We start from the raw sequence: 16,754 nt of genomic DNA on the forward strand, positions 1-16,754 counted from the left end.
GTGCTGGGGCCACCTTAAGGCCCTTACAATTCAATTAACAGCTACACAGTTGGGTCTGGGTGTCTCATCACATCTATCACTGATCCAGGACCACTGCTCAGTCAAGATAAATCAGTTTTCATCATTTTAATCCCAGCTAATGTTGTTTTTTTTTTCTGTCTTAGATCCATCAGATTCAGGATCCAGGATCAGCGCTAGCATGTGCCGCACTTCCTCTGCGCTTCCTGGTAACTTTCCTGTTGGTTTCCTGCAGACTCGCTGTTGTTTGGTCACATGTTCGTTATCAGCGAAATGATACCACAGTATTGTTTTTCTCAGGGCTAAGCAGAAATGGTTCTCACAAGCAGGCAAAGACAGATGGGAGTGGGAAGGACGCTGATAATGCGCAGAAATCTTGGACACGAAGACATTTCAGGTTGTTGACATGGTTCCGTATCTTGAAACATCCACAGAGTCTCAAGAAGGAGCGAAAAGTGCTCTGAGCCACAAGGGTTTAAATCCTCCTCCCTGACAAAGGTTTGACAGCCCCGTCACAAAAAAACAAACACGAGTGGGAGAATTTGGAGCACCTTGGTGGCGAGAAGTGCGATGAATCTCAGAGCCAGCTTGTCTCGGCATATGCAACATTAAATAATGCACCATTCCAGATGGTTAACCTTCTAAACCCCAGACTGCCTTTGGCTCCACATTCACAGCATGCCAGAAAGGCCCCTGGCAGAGAACACAAGGACTCATCCCAGGCTGCGATGACTGAGGAGCGACCACAACAATCATTGCTGCTGTCTGTGGGCTCCGCAGACGCTCCCAGCGTGTCTGCACTCCGCTCTGAGAGGCGAACTTTTAATTCAACCTGCGTTAGTCATAACAGCAGTCATTTGAGAAACACGAAGATAAGATAACAGAGTCTTGGAGTAATATTGTTTTTACCAACAGACTGTGAGCCGGTGAAATGTGCTTTAATTAAAATGTCACCATCAGATACTAAATAGAACACGAACCTGTCGCTCTTTTTGCGAAGGCTGAATTAGCCTGTGTACTTTTCTGTCGGTGGACGAGTCTTTCATGTGATGCATCTTGAGGAACATCACCGCACTCACTCTTTGGTTACTGATGTTTACTGTTGATGCATACATGGTATTGGCCTGACTAAAATCAATCAAGCAATCAATCAATCTTTGTGGTACCAAAGCGAGAAATCTGGCGGGCAGTCGGATAAAAACAGGAGCAGCGGCAACAATCAGACACTCAGCACAGAACAGCTCAGACAGCTAACACCATCCTGAGGTAAAAAGGCAGCTGACCCAGATGACTTCAGTGATATTCATGATTATTTTGCCTGCTTCTGGACAAGGAAAGGAGCTTTTTTCCACACAAAAAGCTAAAGAAAGCTGCGATAATCAATATTGTTGTACTACAAATGGATCAGCTGATTGTGTGTAATGTGAAAGGTGAGGCTGGGAGTGACAAACCTGCAGAAAACGAAATTCAGCAGCAGAATGAGCGTCGTTCAGCCACTACAAGGGGACTATTTTGAGTAAACAATCTTGCGAGTGGACATGGTGGAGCTGATCCCCTGATGTGTATGCTAATGCTCTCTGTGGCTTATCTCTGCGCAAATAGGCGATTGCTTGCTGCAAGGTGATAATACCAATGTTGTGTTCACAGCTTCTGCCTCCAAGTGGCACAAAACATCATTTGCAGGCTCGACGATTATGTGCTTAACATTTAAGACAGTTCAAGTGTAAAGCCCTTTAATGCAAAGCTTCACATGTCGTAGGAGCCAAAAACATGATTCCAGTTATTTTACATTTAACCGCTGAGTTCTAATCAGTGGTTTTGGTTGTGTCGGTTCCTTTAATCAAAGTTAGCTCTGCTTCAAAAACGCTGTAGCTGTAGAGCAACTGTAACGTGAAATGTTTATGATGCTAAAAAAGAAGAAACCAAATAGTTTTGGTATTATAAACAGATTCTTTCTCAGATTCTAGGCATTTCCCACACATCCCCAAACACAGGCAGCATCTCTTATTATGGAAAACAAAATACCTCATGGTCTCTCTATTTCAGTGACACTGGCTCCCTGCCTGGAAAACCAAGAATAATTTGTTAAATTCCCTTGGAAAATGCTTTTAAATAAATAGCCAGCCTTGCTTTGAGGTCGGTCACAGAATAACAGTGTAGTAAACTTGGTCGTTGGCCCTTCACCTGGATTTTAACAGCCACAGCTGAGACCTGCAGTTAAAGATTCGGCTCGTTTCCCTCTTACAGACATTCAAGGAAGTTCAAACCCAGGGAATTATCTAACTTCTAGTAAAAACTGTGGCATGATTTAAGGATTTACAACTAACTAGCATGCTATTTAAAATAAATCCACAGGATAACAGAATTAATCTCAAGCTCAGCTGGCCGTAAGATACAGAACAACCCCATCGAGTCCATTCTTCCACTGACGTCAGAGACACTATTATTTTTAGCTGAGAAGACTCAAAGCAGTTTCCACCGTTGAGCAACGACTAAACCCTGAGTCGTCAGCTTTCAGCAGGTTAGTGGCGTTACGACACAGACGTGGATTGTCCTGAAAAAGGTGAGTCATCAGATGCAACTGTCGCTGTCTGAGATCACATGGATTGTGAAATGCCGGTCACCCACTCGCTGGCTGTGTGGAGGAGGACCAATGCGCGGCCTCCGTGCTCCACAGTTTCAACAGACTGGATTAGGACTAAAGTAGCTGTCCTCACACATGCCTGAGTGACTCAGCGCCTCCTGACTTGTGACAGAGTGTGTGTTTGTGTGTACAAGTGCGGTTTGCATGGGGCAGTTGCTAGTGTGGGTGTGAAACGGATTGTATCTTGCTGCTATGTGTGAACTTGACCTCAGGTGACCCCTGTGGAAACATCTGGATTTGGGAAAGAGGAGAGTCTGCCGGGGTCAAGGTCTCTCAGAGCAGCTGTCCAGTTTCCAGCTGGAAACATTGAGAGGTTCCTGAACATGAACACGAGCTGATCCGTGAGCTGTTAACGATGTGGAAACAGTCCTAGACTGCAGCACCAGGGGCCGTGTATAAAACGCTCTTTATTCAGTGGGGTTTTATACGAGCTGGAGGAATACGCAGGTTAGATCTACGTTTTCGGCGTCAAAGACTGATGAAAAACTTGGATTCGTGACAGTAACAATGGATTCTGACTGGGAATATGTCAAAACATCTGAGGAAGCTTTGCCAATAAATCCCACACTGTCACTTCCTCTTAGATCCGAAGCTCTGCTCGCAGTGATGCACATATTTAGTAATTTATCTGCAAGTTTTGGTGGAGAAGTGAAGTATACTACAGGAATGCTTCCTATGGATGCTCTGACACATTTTTGCAGTCACTATGAAGCCAATGGATTACACTGGATAATGGGAATTTGTAGCTGCGGGCTACAAACGTACATTCAACCCTGAAGGCAAAGTTTTACCACATCATTTTAAGAGGCATAATAAGTTAATTTGACATCATGTGAGAGAGTGGAATCAAACCAGACTCAACACACAAGGGGCGTCGGGTGAGCACAAGTCAAAGAATTCAAAGAATCAAGTTTAAACAAAGTCAAATTTATACATAACTTGTTCAGACAAATCTGAACCCTTAAATCTTAAATCTGCACTTCTACAGCAAGTTTTACATCTGAACAGGTGGTTACAAATGAAACCTTGCTCATGCAGCAGTCCTATATTTCTGTTTGGCATAGCAGAAGAGAACCAAAGCAACACCTGGGACGCCTTGTGATAGCCTGTCCCGATGTTCTTGCCTTCTCTGCGTTCTGTGACAGTGATCCGCAGAGTACGTGCAGAACGCAGAGCGATGATGCTGACGCTGTCAGGTGGAAGAGTGAAGCCTGTCCCTGGCAAATCATACAGATCATCTGTGTCCATCATGCAAGTCAGGAGAGACAGCAAGCTGCGACTGGCTGGAGCATCGCAGTCTCAGCCAAGTCATGACAGAAATTAGATTTTTTACATTTTAACTGGTCCAGTGATGGTATGTTGCTCCCTTTATGAACAACCTGTGAGCTGCCTACATAACTGCATGATCATATTCTGCTTTAATCATTACCTAAGATGAAAAATTTCAAACAAGGCCCGAGGGACACCTGCAAGACGATCTCAGCGCGAACCTAATAACGTCTTCACTTCATCGCAATTAGTCCGCCCTGGCGAAAATGTGTCGTCTGCTTTGCTACCCCATTAAGATATTTCATACTGTATACAGGCATGCACGTCCTGAAGAGAAACCAAACAAATTCCAGCTGTATACATACTGGAGCAGAACTGTAAACAGCCACAAGCAAGAGCACAGCCACAAACACAAAGTCTCTTTCATGATGAGATGCAGACGCAGAGCGTGGGCCATCTCCAGTCTGGAGTTTCTACTAAAATAGTAGCGAGGTGCACAGTGCATGCATACTGTGATGTTTTTTTTTTCCCCTCCTCTACCTCGCCCTGTCAGAGGAGGATGGAAACAGAGGTGTGACAGACGGGGGAAGTGTCTGTTTCCTATTATTCCCTCATAAATACCTCCACCTTCCCTTTCTGTGGCAACACTGTCATATCTGCGCGGCCCGGGTTGCTGGGAAGTTCACACACAAACGCTGAAGCTGCGTCTGCGTCGGAGAGGCAGCTGCCCAATCAGCAGCGTGACACAGGAGCTGATGTACGGATGCAACACTTGCCTGGATGATTGGATCACTGGATCATTTTTCTAGCAAAAAAAGGGCAAGTTCAAGCTACTCATGATGCGAATTTGCTGTTTTTCAAAAAAGCTAAAGCCAATTACTTGATTTCCATTTGTCCCACCACAGTTTGGATGACATAACCACGAACTACAATGTTGTGAGTGGAGTGAGATGGCTGTTGTGATGCTCCATTAGCTACAACAAGTTCCTAGAAGTGCAATGTAACGATGGATGTGCAGACGGAAATCACCTGGAACAGTTTTGATGCTGAAGAAACAGCCTACATGTGATGAAGAGCAATGACCAGACGATATACGGAGATATTCCATTTGATCTCTAAGTGCATTTATGAACATCTAACTGGACATAAACTGCTCTTGCTGACAGGAGTGAGTAGCTCTGAGTATATGTATGATGTCTGTGTGCCCTGATTGGACTGAATTATGATGCTGTGAAGAAAGTGGAGAGGTATTTTGTTGACTTGCGACGGTCAAATCGCTATTTCAGCAGTGTGACTGCATCTCTGTAGATGGGACTTATTATCAGTAGTCCCCGGTGGAAACTGTAACCTCTTTCCCAGGAGGTCTGGAGCTGAGTCGAGGGCCCTATGGGATCACTCAGTGGGCGTTTAGACCTCATGTGAGAAATGCAGCCGGGGAGAAATTTCTCACACGTACGCTTAGCCGCTAACTACTAGACCTAGAGAGAAGAATGTGTCAAGACATGGCAAGAGTGAGCTGGAGTGAATGGAGGAGGAGTGAAAGAATGAAACAGTCCTTGGAGGGAGACGGAGGGAGACAGGGAGAAGGAAAGAGGGCGATGGGGGCTGTGGACCGTATCTTTATTTGGGAGACATTGTTTTGGTTTGGGCAGATGTGGGAGCCTGAAGCGAAGCTACTTTCCCAGATGTAGACACACTTCAGACACTCAGAGAAGAGGAGGGATGCACATGCGTGCTTAAGCATGCACTCGGTCATATATACATACTGCACACTACGCAAACTGTCACCAGTGCCTCCTCACTGCCCTGGTTTCATGAGTTGTCCGAGTGAGCATGTGCAGGCAAGCACGGTCAGACCAGCCAACAAAGCCTGTTTTGTTACATCCCATTTCTCGAGCCTTGTTCATCTCACTGTCCACCCTCCAAGCCTCTAATTCAGCCATACAAACGACGAAGACAGTGTGCAGATCTTATCTGCTCGGGCCTGCTTATGTTCTTGGCATCAGATATGGCAGAATGTCAATCCGCTGTTCTGCTTTCCACCCAAGTACTAGACTCACTGAGCACTGCACAGAAACCATTTGTCACTGTGACGAGTCAACAGCCATTGCAGCACCGCGCCACAAAGACTTATCAAAGCTCGCCTGCTTCACTAAAAGCAAAGTTTTGCAACCCCAGACGTCCCAGTTGTAACCACGTGAGTCAGTTCAGCGTTAAGCTTTATGCACACTGTCCTCCCCCAAAACATAAACCTCTTTGAAACAGATGCAGCATAATTCTTGAGTATGCATGCCAGTGGTTAAGACTGTGTATATACTGTTGTGAAATATCAACTGGTTGACTTCTGTGGTTCCACTGATACAGACTTCACCACCTGATCTGGAGTTCCCCCTCCAAACGTCCCATACGGACCCCTTTCCTCTCAAGTCACCAAGCTTGTTGTAAGTTATGAATCAGATGCTTTAATGCATGGAATATTCTGACTCACGTTTGCCGTAGATTAAGATCTCACAGGAGTATCCAGTTTAACGCTGATGATGGGGCGTGTGGCCTTCAGGGTGCACTGCAGCAGTTAACAGCTGGGTGTGAAGCAGCTGAAATGAGAATCAGCCTAACTGAGTCTGGGGCCGTGGTACTCTGCCAGGAAGTGGTGGGTTGCTGCCTTCAGATTGGGAGCAGAGTTGCCACCCAAAGTGTTGCAGGGTCTTTGTAAAATAGATGAAATGGAGCGTCAGATCGAAAGGCAGAAAAGCTCGGCAGTAACGTGAGAGTTGTATTGGACTGTCATGGCGGAAGAAGGAAGGGGAGGTCCTTAATTTATCATTATACACGTCACCCGTCAACTGTGGTCATGGATACAAGAAATGGAATGGGGTTCCTGTATCACTGGATGTCTGTTCTTACCCTTCAGGTGTCAGTATGTTTTAAAGAATTGTACAACCAAGAAACACCATGATGGACCATCCCTGTCCCTGTTAGTCTGATTCTTTAAGACCCATCCCTCTTTGCGGCGGAATGCTTTTCAACCCGTCTTCGGGTGTGACCATACGGAACACCACTGATACCTTTAGACGTGGTTGGGCAACACAAATTTGTTTCAAGCATGTCCCTGATCCTCAACCAAACATTACATCTGTCTCCCAAACACCAGCTATCAAGCACACGAGCAGCTGTATTTGAACAGCCTAGCTGCCTCACAGAAGCCTCCTATTCTGACATGACCTCATGATTTCTGGACATGCCCGCAAACTAAAAATCAAATCATGTGTCAAAGATGGCAAACACTTGATATACTCTCACCAGCTCTACTGAAGCCAGGCTTCCATGTGGGTGTTCTCCCAAATTAGCAGCCATGATAATTAGCTCAGAGCCACTGTACTGGTAAATACTCTAACCCACACTGTGTGCTGCCACTGAAGGTCTACTCTCTCAACAGAGCTGAATATACATCTGAGCAGATCTGAACAGGCCTGGTCCATCAATTTTGAGTTTCCCTTTGCCCCTCTGAAGCATACTTCAGGTCAGTGATCCCAGAAAATTGACATTGACAGAACATCCCAGAGGAGTATTTCACCAGTTTTGGGCCAAATTCCATTGGTATGCACAAAACTGGAGAAATGAGGCCCAAGATGAAAATAACTGTAATTACTCTTAAACTGAGCAAATGTTTTTCCAGCTACAATTCAAAATAGCTAAGACACTAGGACCAAAGAGATGACAGCTTTCCTGTCTCTGAATCCATAACCTTAATCTGGTAACAAATTTGCCTTATTACATTAATCATGCTTACTTTAAAAGCCTCCTAAATTGACTTGCTGCCACATAACACCGGCCTTTTTAAAGCATTTCTCCTTTGCTATGTAACAAGGCACTATATCGACACGGTCCTTCATGACAGCTCTGCGAGAAGATGTGTGAAAAACTCAAACGTCTCCTTGAATGTCACAACAAACAACAGTCTGTGGTTAACAAGGTGCTTTCAGGGGAGCCACAGTGGGCGCTTCACAGTCATTCAGCTCATATTTCACCACTCGACAGCAGGACGTTCCACGACAAGAAATGACTGTATTTCGGTATGATGTCACCACAGGAGGGGTGCTGTTAGTTTTCCTGCGTGCAGGGGAAGCACCTGGCTGTGCAGTGGAGGCTCGACAACAGTGGTCTGACCCCCGGCATTCCATGACAGGGATTATGCCAGGCTATATCACCATCCAAACCTCTGCTAGAAGCCCCCCGACCCCTCCTGCCCTGCCAATTCGCTCTCCACTCTACAGTTTCATAATAAACACAGCTGACACTCTATCAGGAGAGGCATTAGGGAGACAAAGTGGTTCTCCATAATTTACAGCTCATTGCAAATTGCTTACAGTAGTTCCCCTGACTACAAGAGACATCATGGCACAAGGTAATTCACACTGGAGAGAAACAATACATGATGCTATCATAATAACGTGAGGCCAATATTAAAATTTAGGGAGAATCAACATTACATCATCTTTAAATTGACTTCAAATTGCTGGCCTCTTCAAGTGGAAGGAAAAAGCTGCACTTGATTGCATAATATGTGGCAACCTGCACTCAACATATTTCATCCATATGAACTTGTCCGGGGGGGAGGGGGTCCAGCTGCAGGGCTTCTATTACATGTTAACTGCCCATGTTGATATGCAGCCTTAGAGCAACAAGAGTGTGTAACTGCCCTCTGACCAGTTGTTAAAGGCTATAACCCAGTGTGTTCCCAGTTCAGTGATTTAAACTGGATTTTACTGTGGGCCCCTAACACGGCTTGGTGCCTTGAACTTTCATATGAACAGCATGTTTATATGGAGGTGCTTGTTTTGTCAAGCCAGCAGTCCATTACCCAGAAATCCTGTGTTTAATATCACAGAACACTGAAAAATCTGTTTTCCTGACAGTTAATGAGTCCAATGACAATAGAAATAAGTACTCAAAGGCGTCTTAAATTACAATTAACTCACATTTAAATGATCACATCATGCTTTTTCAGTCTTAATTCTACTCTCATGTTGCAAACTGTCATATAATTTTGTAAAGGGTGACCAAGAAGCATCTGCATCGTTATGTATTTCAAGAATAAAGCTGAAGAAGTTGGAAAGGAGACAGTGACGCACAGGACGAATGAGCTCTGGTAATCCAGCGCCGCCTTCATGCACAGCAAGACAGAGTTATAATAGACCAGTCCCGTGTGTGTTGAGGTGTGTGTGGTGGTTCTGCAGCATCCCGGTGTCGTCTGCATGTGATTCAATCAAGGTAAACACTACGCACTGCGCTCTGACGCGGCACGGCTCACATCAGAGGCTGCAGATTTATGATCACATGTCCTGCTGCCTTCAGATGGCTGCGGGGATTCAATGAACTGAGGGGGAAGTTGTCATACAGCCGGGGAATCATCCTTTAGAGATCAATGCAGACTGACTGTCCTGCTTTGGCCATATTAAATGGTCACTTCTGATTCAGTTAGCCTTATGAATTAGTATCTCATAACTCTGACTCTTAAGTCAGAACCCTCAGTTAGCTTGTCACATTTCGAATAAAAAAATAAAAAAAATAATCTGGATTTTGACTTACTGTATTTTTATTATTCTTTTGTGTTTTTCCTGGCAGGACTGGTCCTCCATAGAAAAACCTTAATATCTTCCAGACAAGCATTTATCTTTAGCAGCTAATGCAGTCCTGATATATAGTTTGGATTAAATCACACAGTGCAGGATACAGACTCTAATTACTGGATAATGCCAGAAGCTTTGAGGAACCTGCCAATGTTGATGCAGTGAAAAGCAGCAACCAGGTGGCAGTCTCTGCTGCTGCATTCAAAGACATCAGCCCTCCCTATCACATAAATCTTCGCTTATTTATTGGCCTGGCAAACCGTCCTCCAAGGTTTGGAATCAAATTCCTATTTGTTTTATAGCTGTTGCTAAAAAATAGAAACTGTAGAATGGTGGAAATACCGAAGTGGAATGAACTGTTCCCTAGACCGAGCCCGGCCTGGTCCCAAAATTTCATGAGTACTAGAGACATCCTGCTGTCAGGAAAAGCTCATAAGGTGAGCAAATATCCTCTCTGACGTGGGCGAACACTGAGGTACCCACCCAGTAAAGAAAAGAGACGGAGCACAGAAATAAGACATGAGTCCATGGACTGATGGAGCAGAAAAGCAATAGCACAGAGCCAGACTTTGTCACCAAGAGCTCCACAGCGTTTAAACATCTGTCTGGAAACGGCAGCTCCGAACGCCACAGGGAGGCTCACAGTTCTGCTCGGGCTCGCCGGTTGATTGCATGAATGAATGAATGAATCAGTCCAATTCACCGGCTGATAAAAGCTCCACACATCAAAGCATTCGAGTCTGTTACGGACGAGACCCTCCGCGGGTGACATCGCGGCGTCATCAGGCAGAAACTCGCTGGTCATCGTTGGTGGCTCTCAGCTACCGCTTTAACCGCCTTTTGTTCTCGGTGCTTTCTTCTCATTTCCTCTTCATTAGGCGAGCAGCGAGCGGTAATGAGGCAGACACTGACTTGACTCACTGACATTATGACTCAAGATCATCTGGTGGTGCGAGTCATACTTACCCCACAAATACAGCGTTCTCCTGGAGTGGATGAGAGAACCTTTCATAGAGCACAGATCACATGTAAAACTTAGGAATATTTCAACATGTTTTTAAATACTCTCATCGGCTTTCTGTCTGAGATTGAGAGGAGACGACTGATACCGCTGATTAAGTTAAAGTCCACCACAGCGTGCTAAGAATTCCTGCGCAATGACAGATTATCACCAACACTTCGGTTGCATCTGAGACTGTTAGCTTGTTTACAACCTGTGTGATTGTCTGACTGCTTCTCTCTTAATGTTATAGCGATGTCGACGCCGATGAAATGATGCTCAGAAGTGCTCAAAAAGAGCCGCAATGTAGTACACTGGACATTTCCTTTTAGATGAATCTAAGTAACTTGGCGATTGGATAATGGTACCTGCTAAATCATAGCATTAAAGAGTTGTAGAACTGACTGAGCAACAGCCATCAAAGGCTAACGCTAACACCAGATCAAGTAAGACTGTTGGGGGAAGACTTGGGAACTTTCTGTTGTTAAGAAGACTGTTGTCATGCCTTCCTTCGAAAGCTAAGGTCCAGCGCGGAGGATTTGCGGAGGATCCATTGGCAGAAATCACAAGCGCCAGCCTCAGAAACGATGCACCAGGGAGCAACAGGTTCTGAATGATTCATTACGTTTGGAAGAATGGAGCCGTTTGTAGAACAAAGCCACGATGCTGAAGATGACAGCAGAGCCAGATCAGAGCTGCATTGTTCTCTGTGCCAATTATAGAAATCCCCATCTAGGTGATTAATGCACAGCTGCCTGAATTTCTGATCATTTACAATAACGAAAATGACGCAACCGCGCAACAGCCTGAAGAAGTGACGGCAATTTCCTTACACGGCCCCTCTGGGTTTGCATAAATGACTAGAATGAGGAATTAGTGAATTTTTGTTTCACCATCGGTCGTTCTGCACCTTCCTACACCCTCCACTGGAACAACCTACAGATGACACATTCAAGGCAAGCTGGGGGAAGCCTCCAGTTTCAGGATGCGTTACTGAAACTGATACCAACAGGCAAATTCGACCAAACCATAACACATATCACAGTGAGCGTATCTATGTTGACAGATACACAGGGAGGAGCTGCAGGGCGTTTAGGCAGCTTTTCTTCCTTATATTTAAATTCATTTTCTTCTCAGTTCAAGTCTCATAAAGCAGTGTGACAAATGATCTTAACTCAAGGTTCTTTTACCTCACAGTAGCTTTCTGCTGCAGAGCTCTCACTTTACTTGCCTCACTTGCGTAAGAAAAGCCAGAACTGTCATTTGAAATCATTTTTATTTCAACACCATTTCCTGATCTAAAGATGATGAGGTCAAATCCACTTTGTCTGTTAAGGCTAAAGGCAACAGCCGCTTAGCTTAGCACAAAGACTGGAAATAGAGGGGAAACAGGCAGACTACAGGACAATCAGTCCAGGACTAACACCCAAACTGTGACTTCCTCAGAGCAGCTTAGGTGCATATGAGGGGAAACTTGTCTCAGTTAGCGTCTCAATAGAGATGGAGCTGTCTGGCAGAGCAGGTAAGGCGACGGAGCGACACCTAATCAACAAAACTCATCAGTGAGTCACCGCGGCCCTCTCCCCACTTCACCTCTGTCTCCCATTCACTCATCTTTTCTGGTTATTTTTAGTTCCATTCAAGGGCAGAGAGCAGAGGAGAGTGACAGGAAAGGTGGGTTTGTGGCAAGAAGGGCGATCTGAATCCACAGCACCACAAACATCCTGCAGACCACAGAGCTTCCCTCAGTGTGGGCTCACATGAAACTGAGTCTGTGACAAGTCACGCCAGCATCTGATAAGCATGTTGTTGTTGCTTCATTTAGCCTAGCTTAAGGGCTGAGGCCGTATCTAACTCTGAATCAGTGTTTTCTAAAACGTGTGAACGCCCAGCTGAGAGCTCAGTGTTTTTAGATCCCAGACTTTCTCCCTCACGTCTGATTATTGATGTTTGTCTCAATAATCTGAAAAAGTCTGACCTTGGAAAGAGCAGCTTGACCCATAACAAAGGTCAGTTTAACGCCCTCTGCTGCAGCCTCCAACCTCCTCCAACAGAGTGCATCCATTCTTTACAGTCATTTCTTCTTACCTTTGGCCGACATACAGGCCAATAAAAATCTGAAATATGATATTGGCCAAATGGTTTACCTCTACTTCATGAGCTCACTTCACCACAGACAGGTCAGAGTTCAAGCTCTAAAACGTCAGCATCTTACTCCCCACCTCAACACCATGCTTGATGAAACCCGGCCTACAAGAACAGCCTCTCTGCCCCCTTCCCCACCCCTCTACCTCTGCCCCACCCAGCAGCTCCATTCCTCAAACCAGTCTCAGAAAAGATAAGAGATGTTGCGCTCCAAGCGTCTGCTGCCACAGGTTTACGTGATCCTACAGCATCTAAATCAGCAGGAGGCAGAGCTGTGGCGCAGCCGGGTCACAAATCATGTTACTGTTTATATCTTCTCACATTCAGAGGGGAAGACGTGACAAAAACGGCAGCACTGGTGCCATAGCTGAGAACTCTGGCGCCAAGCCTGTCCCTCTTGGATACAAGCTGATTAGAAGAAACTGTCAGCTTACTGGGTGGTGTCGCTGACACTGCCACCAACTCCAACCGTCTCCACGGCACAGCCAAATGTAAAAGAAATCCATTTGAAAAGGAGGGAAGGGGGAGATCTTTTCTGAGTTGCAACAGTGTGAAGTGAGCAGAGGAGCCAGAGAGGGAGGCTGGGTGGGGAAGGGAGGGGTCGAGGAGCATGTCCACAGACAGGAGACCTGAGCATTTGACTGGAATGTGTGTGGAATGAGGAAGTGTGCAGCCTCAGGCAGCAGGGAGCTGACTGCTGGGAGGGTTAGAGTTAATCTGATAAGCACAGCACGGGAAAACGATTCATTAGTGCATCTGTCAATGCTGTCTTTATTCTCAAGTGTGTGTGTGTGTGTGTGTGTGTGTGTGTGTGTGTGTGTGTGTGTGTGTGTGTGTGTGTGTGTGTGTGTGTCTGGTCTGAACCCTCCACTCATGTCAATGTGTGTGTGTGTGTGAGAGAGAGAGAGAGAGAGAGAGAGAGAGAGAGAGAGAGAGAGAAAGAGAGAGTAGAAAATACACTTTTTTAAAAAGAAAATGTGCTTTTCATTAACAACAAAACCATCAAAAAGTCAAAGTCACTGAAGCAAAATCACCTCCAATTAAGATGCAATTAAGGTTTGATGGAGCGCAGAGGAGCAGTAAGAAATGTGTGTTCAGCCACTGAGTCTTACCTCCAGGACCTGGACATAACTCGAGGGGAACCATCCCCTTTCTCCATCCCTCTCTCCCTCCCACCAGCCTCCGGGCAGAGCCTGGACCACTTTAATAATGTCCCCGGCCTCGAAGCTCAGTCCCTGCTGGTGCTGCTCTCCGCTGAAAGGGTACAAACTTTTGCAGTAGGATCCAGACATCGTCAGCCAGGCGGCGGTGAGGGTCGCCCGCTCCTCGGAGAAAAAAATCAAACTTTTGAATTAAGTGACTTTTTTTTCCAGTAGGAGTTTGGAGCTGGTCTCGGTCACGGCTCGCAGAGGACAGAAGCGGAGTGAAACTTGGGTGAAGTTGGTGAACAGGTTCTCCTCCTCCTGCTGTCAGGACGCCCCTCTCCGCTCTGCTCCTCCAGCCCGCCTGCCAGCCTGTATGCACCGTGAGAGGCTGCAAGACCAGCGTCAAGCTAGACACAGTAGGGCGGAGGTAAACCGGAACATGGGTAAATATGATTTCAAAATTGAAGCACGGAGCGTTTACAAGTGAGTAAATCAGTGACAAGACCAGTAGACTTTTAGTAATTAAAACGTTATTTTGCTGTTTTTTTTTAAATAACAACAATAAACTTTTACTTTAAACCTTATTTTTTTTCCCACATTTTATTTTAATTGAAACGCTAATAGTACTATTAGCAATAGTGGCAGTAATCGTTAGCATTCAGCAAAGGAAGTCATGGAGGCAAAGCAGATTATCCAGCAGTGTGTGAATTGGTCAACACACGTTTATACTGCTGCTGCTATAAATAAATATACTTCATTATGATTATCACGAGGGAGAACTCGTGACAGCTCCCATCCATTACCCTGTGTTAGAATGATTACCAATGGTTTTAGGTAGAAAACATCTTTATTTTTGCTTGGTGTTTTGTTTTTATACAACTATCCTCTTAAGTTTTAATTTGAAAGGTATTAACGGAAGCTCTTTCTCCTATTGTGGTACACTTGACTAGCGCTGTCGAAACCTGCAACTCCCCTCCAGCGCTTCTTTACTTTTTCACCCACTCATTTTATATACTGATGAATGATGATTTAATGTGGAGACATTTGTCCATTTTATGATTCGATTTTATGGCCACATCTCACTGCTTATACTACTACAATTTCAACGTCAAACAATAATATTAACAATAGCAGAATAAAGTAAGGGTGTGATAAATATTCACCGTTATCTTTAAAGCCTTTGTTGTCATTTTGAGTAACAGCTGCAGACTTCTTGATGCCATCTTATTCTTAACTTTCTATCTTTCATTTCTAATGATTCAACATTTTCAGAGCCAACGCTGACCTCAACATGAAATTTCCCCAAAACACACAAAAGCTTGACAGTTCCTCATTTGTTCTGTTGCTTGGTATTATGACATATCACTGTTTATTCCTGACCAGCAGATATCACAGTGACCCATGACTCAAGCCGTATCAGGAAAGTTTTACCAATGTGGCTCTTAGGAGGCCTATATTTTCTTTTTCTCTTCATTTGGAATCAACAGAACCAGACGTTGCTGTTTTGGATCGTACCATAAATCCCACAAGGAGGAGCGATCAGCTGTGTCTGAGTCCCACCAGTTCATAAAAATGTCTTTTTCATTGTGACATGGAAAAACAGAAACTTAAAATATACACTGGATAGAAACAGAAGTAGAATAGACAAAGAATGAATAATTAGACAATGATTTAAGGACCATAAAGCACTTTGATAGCATCTTTCATTTGACCCTCCCTGATGCAGTGACGAGTAAACTGATCCCAGCGTGTAAAATCAATCGTGTTTCCCTTTAAAATCAACGTAAACAACAACCTGCACATGATCAGACTGGAAAAGCAAAAGCCGATGACTAATCCGGACCGATGAATCACTAAAATTCAGCCCAAAATAAAAGGTGATGAGCCTCACACCCATCGTCCCGCTGGCGCTCTGCCACAGACGGCAGCCTGCAGAGGAGGGAGCTGTTTGAGCGTCGTATGAGCAGCAGCAAGTGACACAGAAGAGAGGACAAAGTCGTTCACACATCACACCTTTTTAGTACTGATGATTGTATATAGAAATGTTCTATATGTATTAACCCGAGTCTATATTTGAACCAGATATGTCTATAGCCAATGGCCACAAGACAAAGGACAGAAGGTCATCTGAGATGCGTAAGAGTAACAATCACTTTGTTACATTTTGAGTGCGAGCAACTACAACTGTGGCAACTCTATCCTTGTACCAGGTATGTAAAGCCTTCGTCATCATCTTCACCAGAGAAGCCTGCAGCTCCTTAAAGTGAAGTTATTTTATGACAAATTGGCATATTAGTGACTTTTTTTCCTCTGAATCTTGCTCAGTTTGACTAAAATGTAACGGTCTACTGCTCCACACCCAGATTTAATCAGACAGACACACTGTTTATGTCATTATTCAAAAAGCTCTACTTCAGTAATGTTATTGTCCTTATCTCACACTGAGGGCTAGTTCAGAATGCTTTATTCAAATGATGAGTATCATTAAATCACTGCTAGCAGCAACAACCACCACACGTCCAGGCAATCCCTGTTATCCACGGCCCCATCTTTAAAACAGCCACGCAGTGAATGAAAATGTGTCATGCTCTGCGGATACTAGACATCTAAATGAGTGTTTCCTGTTCTTCTTCAGGGGTTTGACCTCTGTTCAACATGGACACTTATGCAGGTTAAGCACATGAAGCCGGCCTCTTTCTCAGCGAGAGAGCGGCAGCGCTACAGAGCAGAGGCGAGTCTCGTCAAGGTGAAGCAAAGGTGCATCGTTCACAGTGTGGTGCCTCTGTGTCAGCTGATGCAGTGATGGATCTGTCTTGCAGAAGATGCTCATGAAGCTGCAGAATCAAGTTCCTGTTTATTTCCATGTTAGAGATGTGAAGAACTGGCTGCTGCATGGAAGAAGC

At 44.9% G+C, this 16,754-nt stretch overlaps 1 protein-coding gene across 2 annotated transcripts in view; it reads right to left on the bottom strand.

Moving 5' to 3' along the window:
• The window catches only part of gas7b (growth arrest-specific 7b), a 49,864-nt gene extending 35,592 nt beyond the window's left edge, over nt 1-14,272 (bottom strand). The window contains exon 1 of one of the 2 annotated variants that reach the window (XM_070991219.1): nt 13,819-14,272. In XM_070991219.1, coding sequence (XP_070847320.1) covers nt 13,819-13,998 — 180 coding nt within the window. In that variant the 5' untranslated portion in view covers nt 13,999-14,272. The remainder of the gene's footprint in view (nt 1-13,818) is intronic. The other variant, XM_070991220.1, reaches the window with a different exon arrangement.
• Between the last annotated feature and the right edge of the window lie 2,482 nt (nt 14,273-16,754).

This window comes from Chaetodon trifascialis, chromosome 21, assembly GCF_039877785.1.
Source record: "Chaetodon trifascialis isolate fChaTrf1 chromosome 21, fChaTrf1.hap1, whole genome shotgun sequence".
NCBI classification, from domain to species: Eukaryota; Metazoa; Chordata; class Actinopteri; order Chaetodontiformes; family Chaetodontidae; genus Chaetodon; species Chaetodon trifascialis.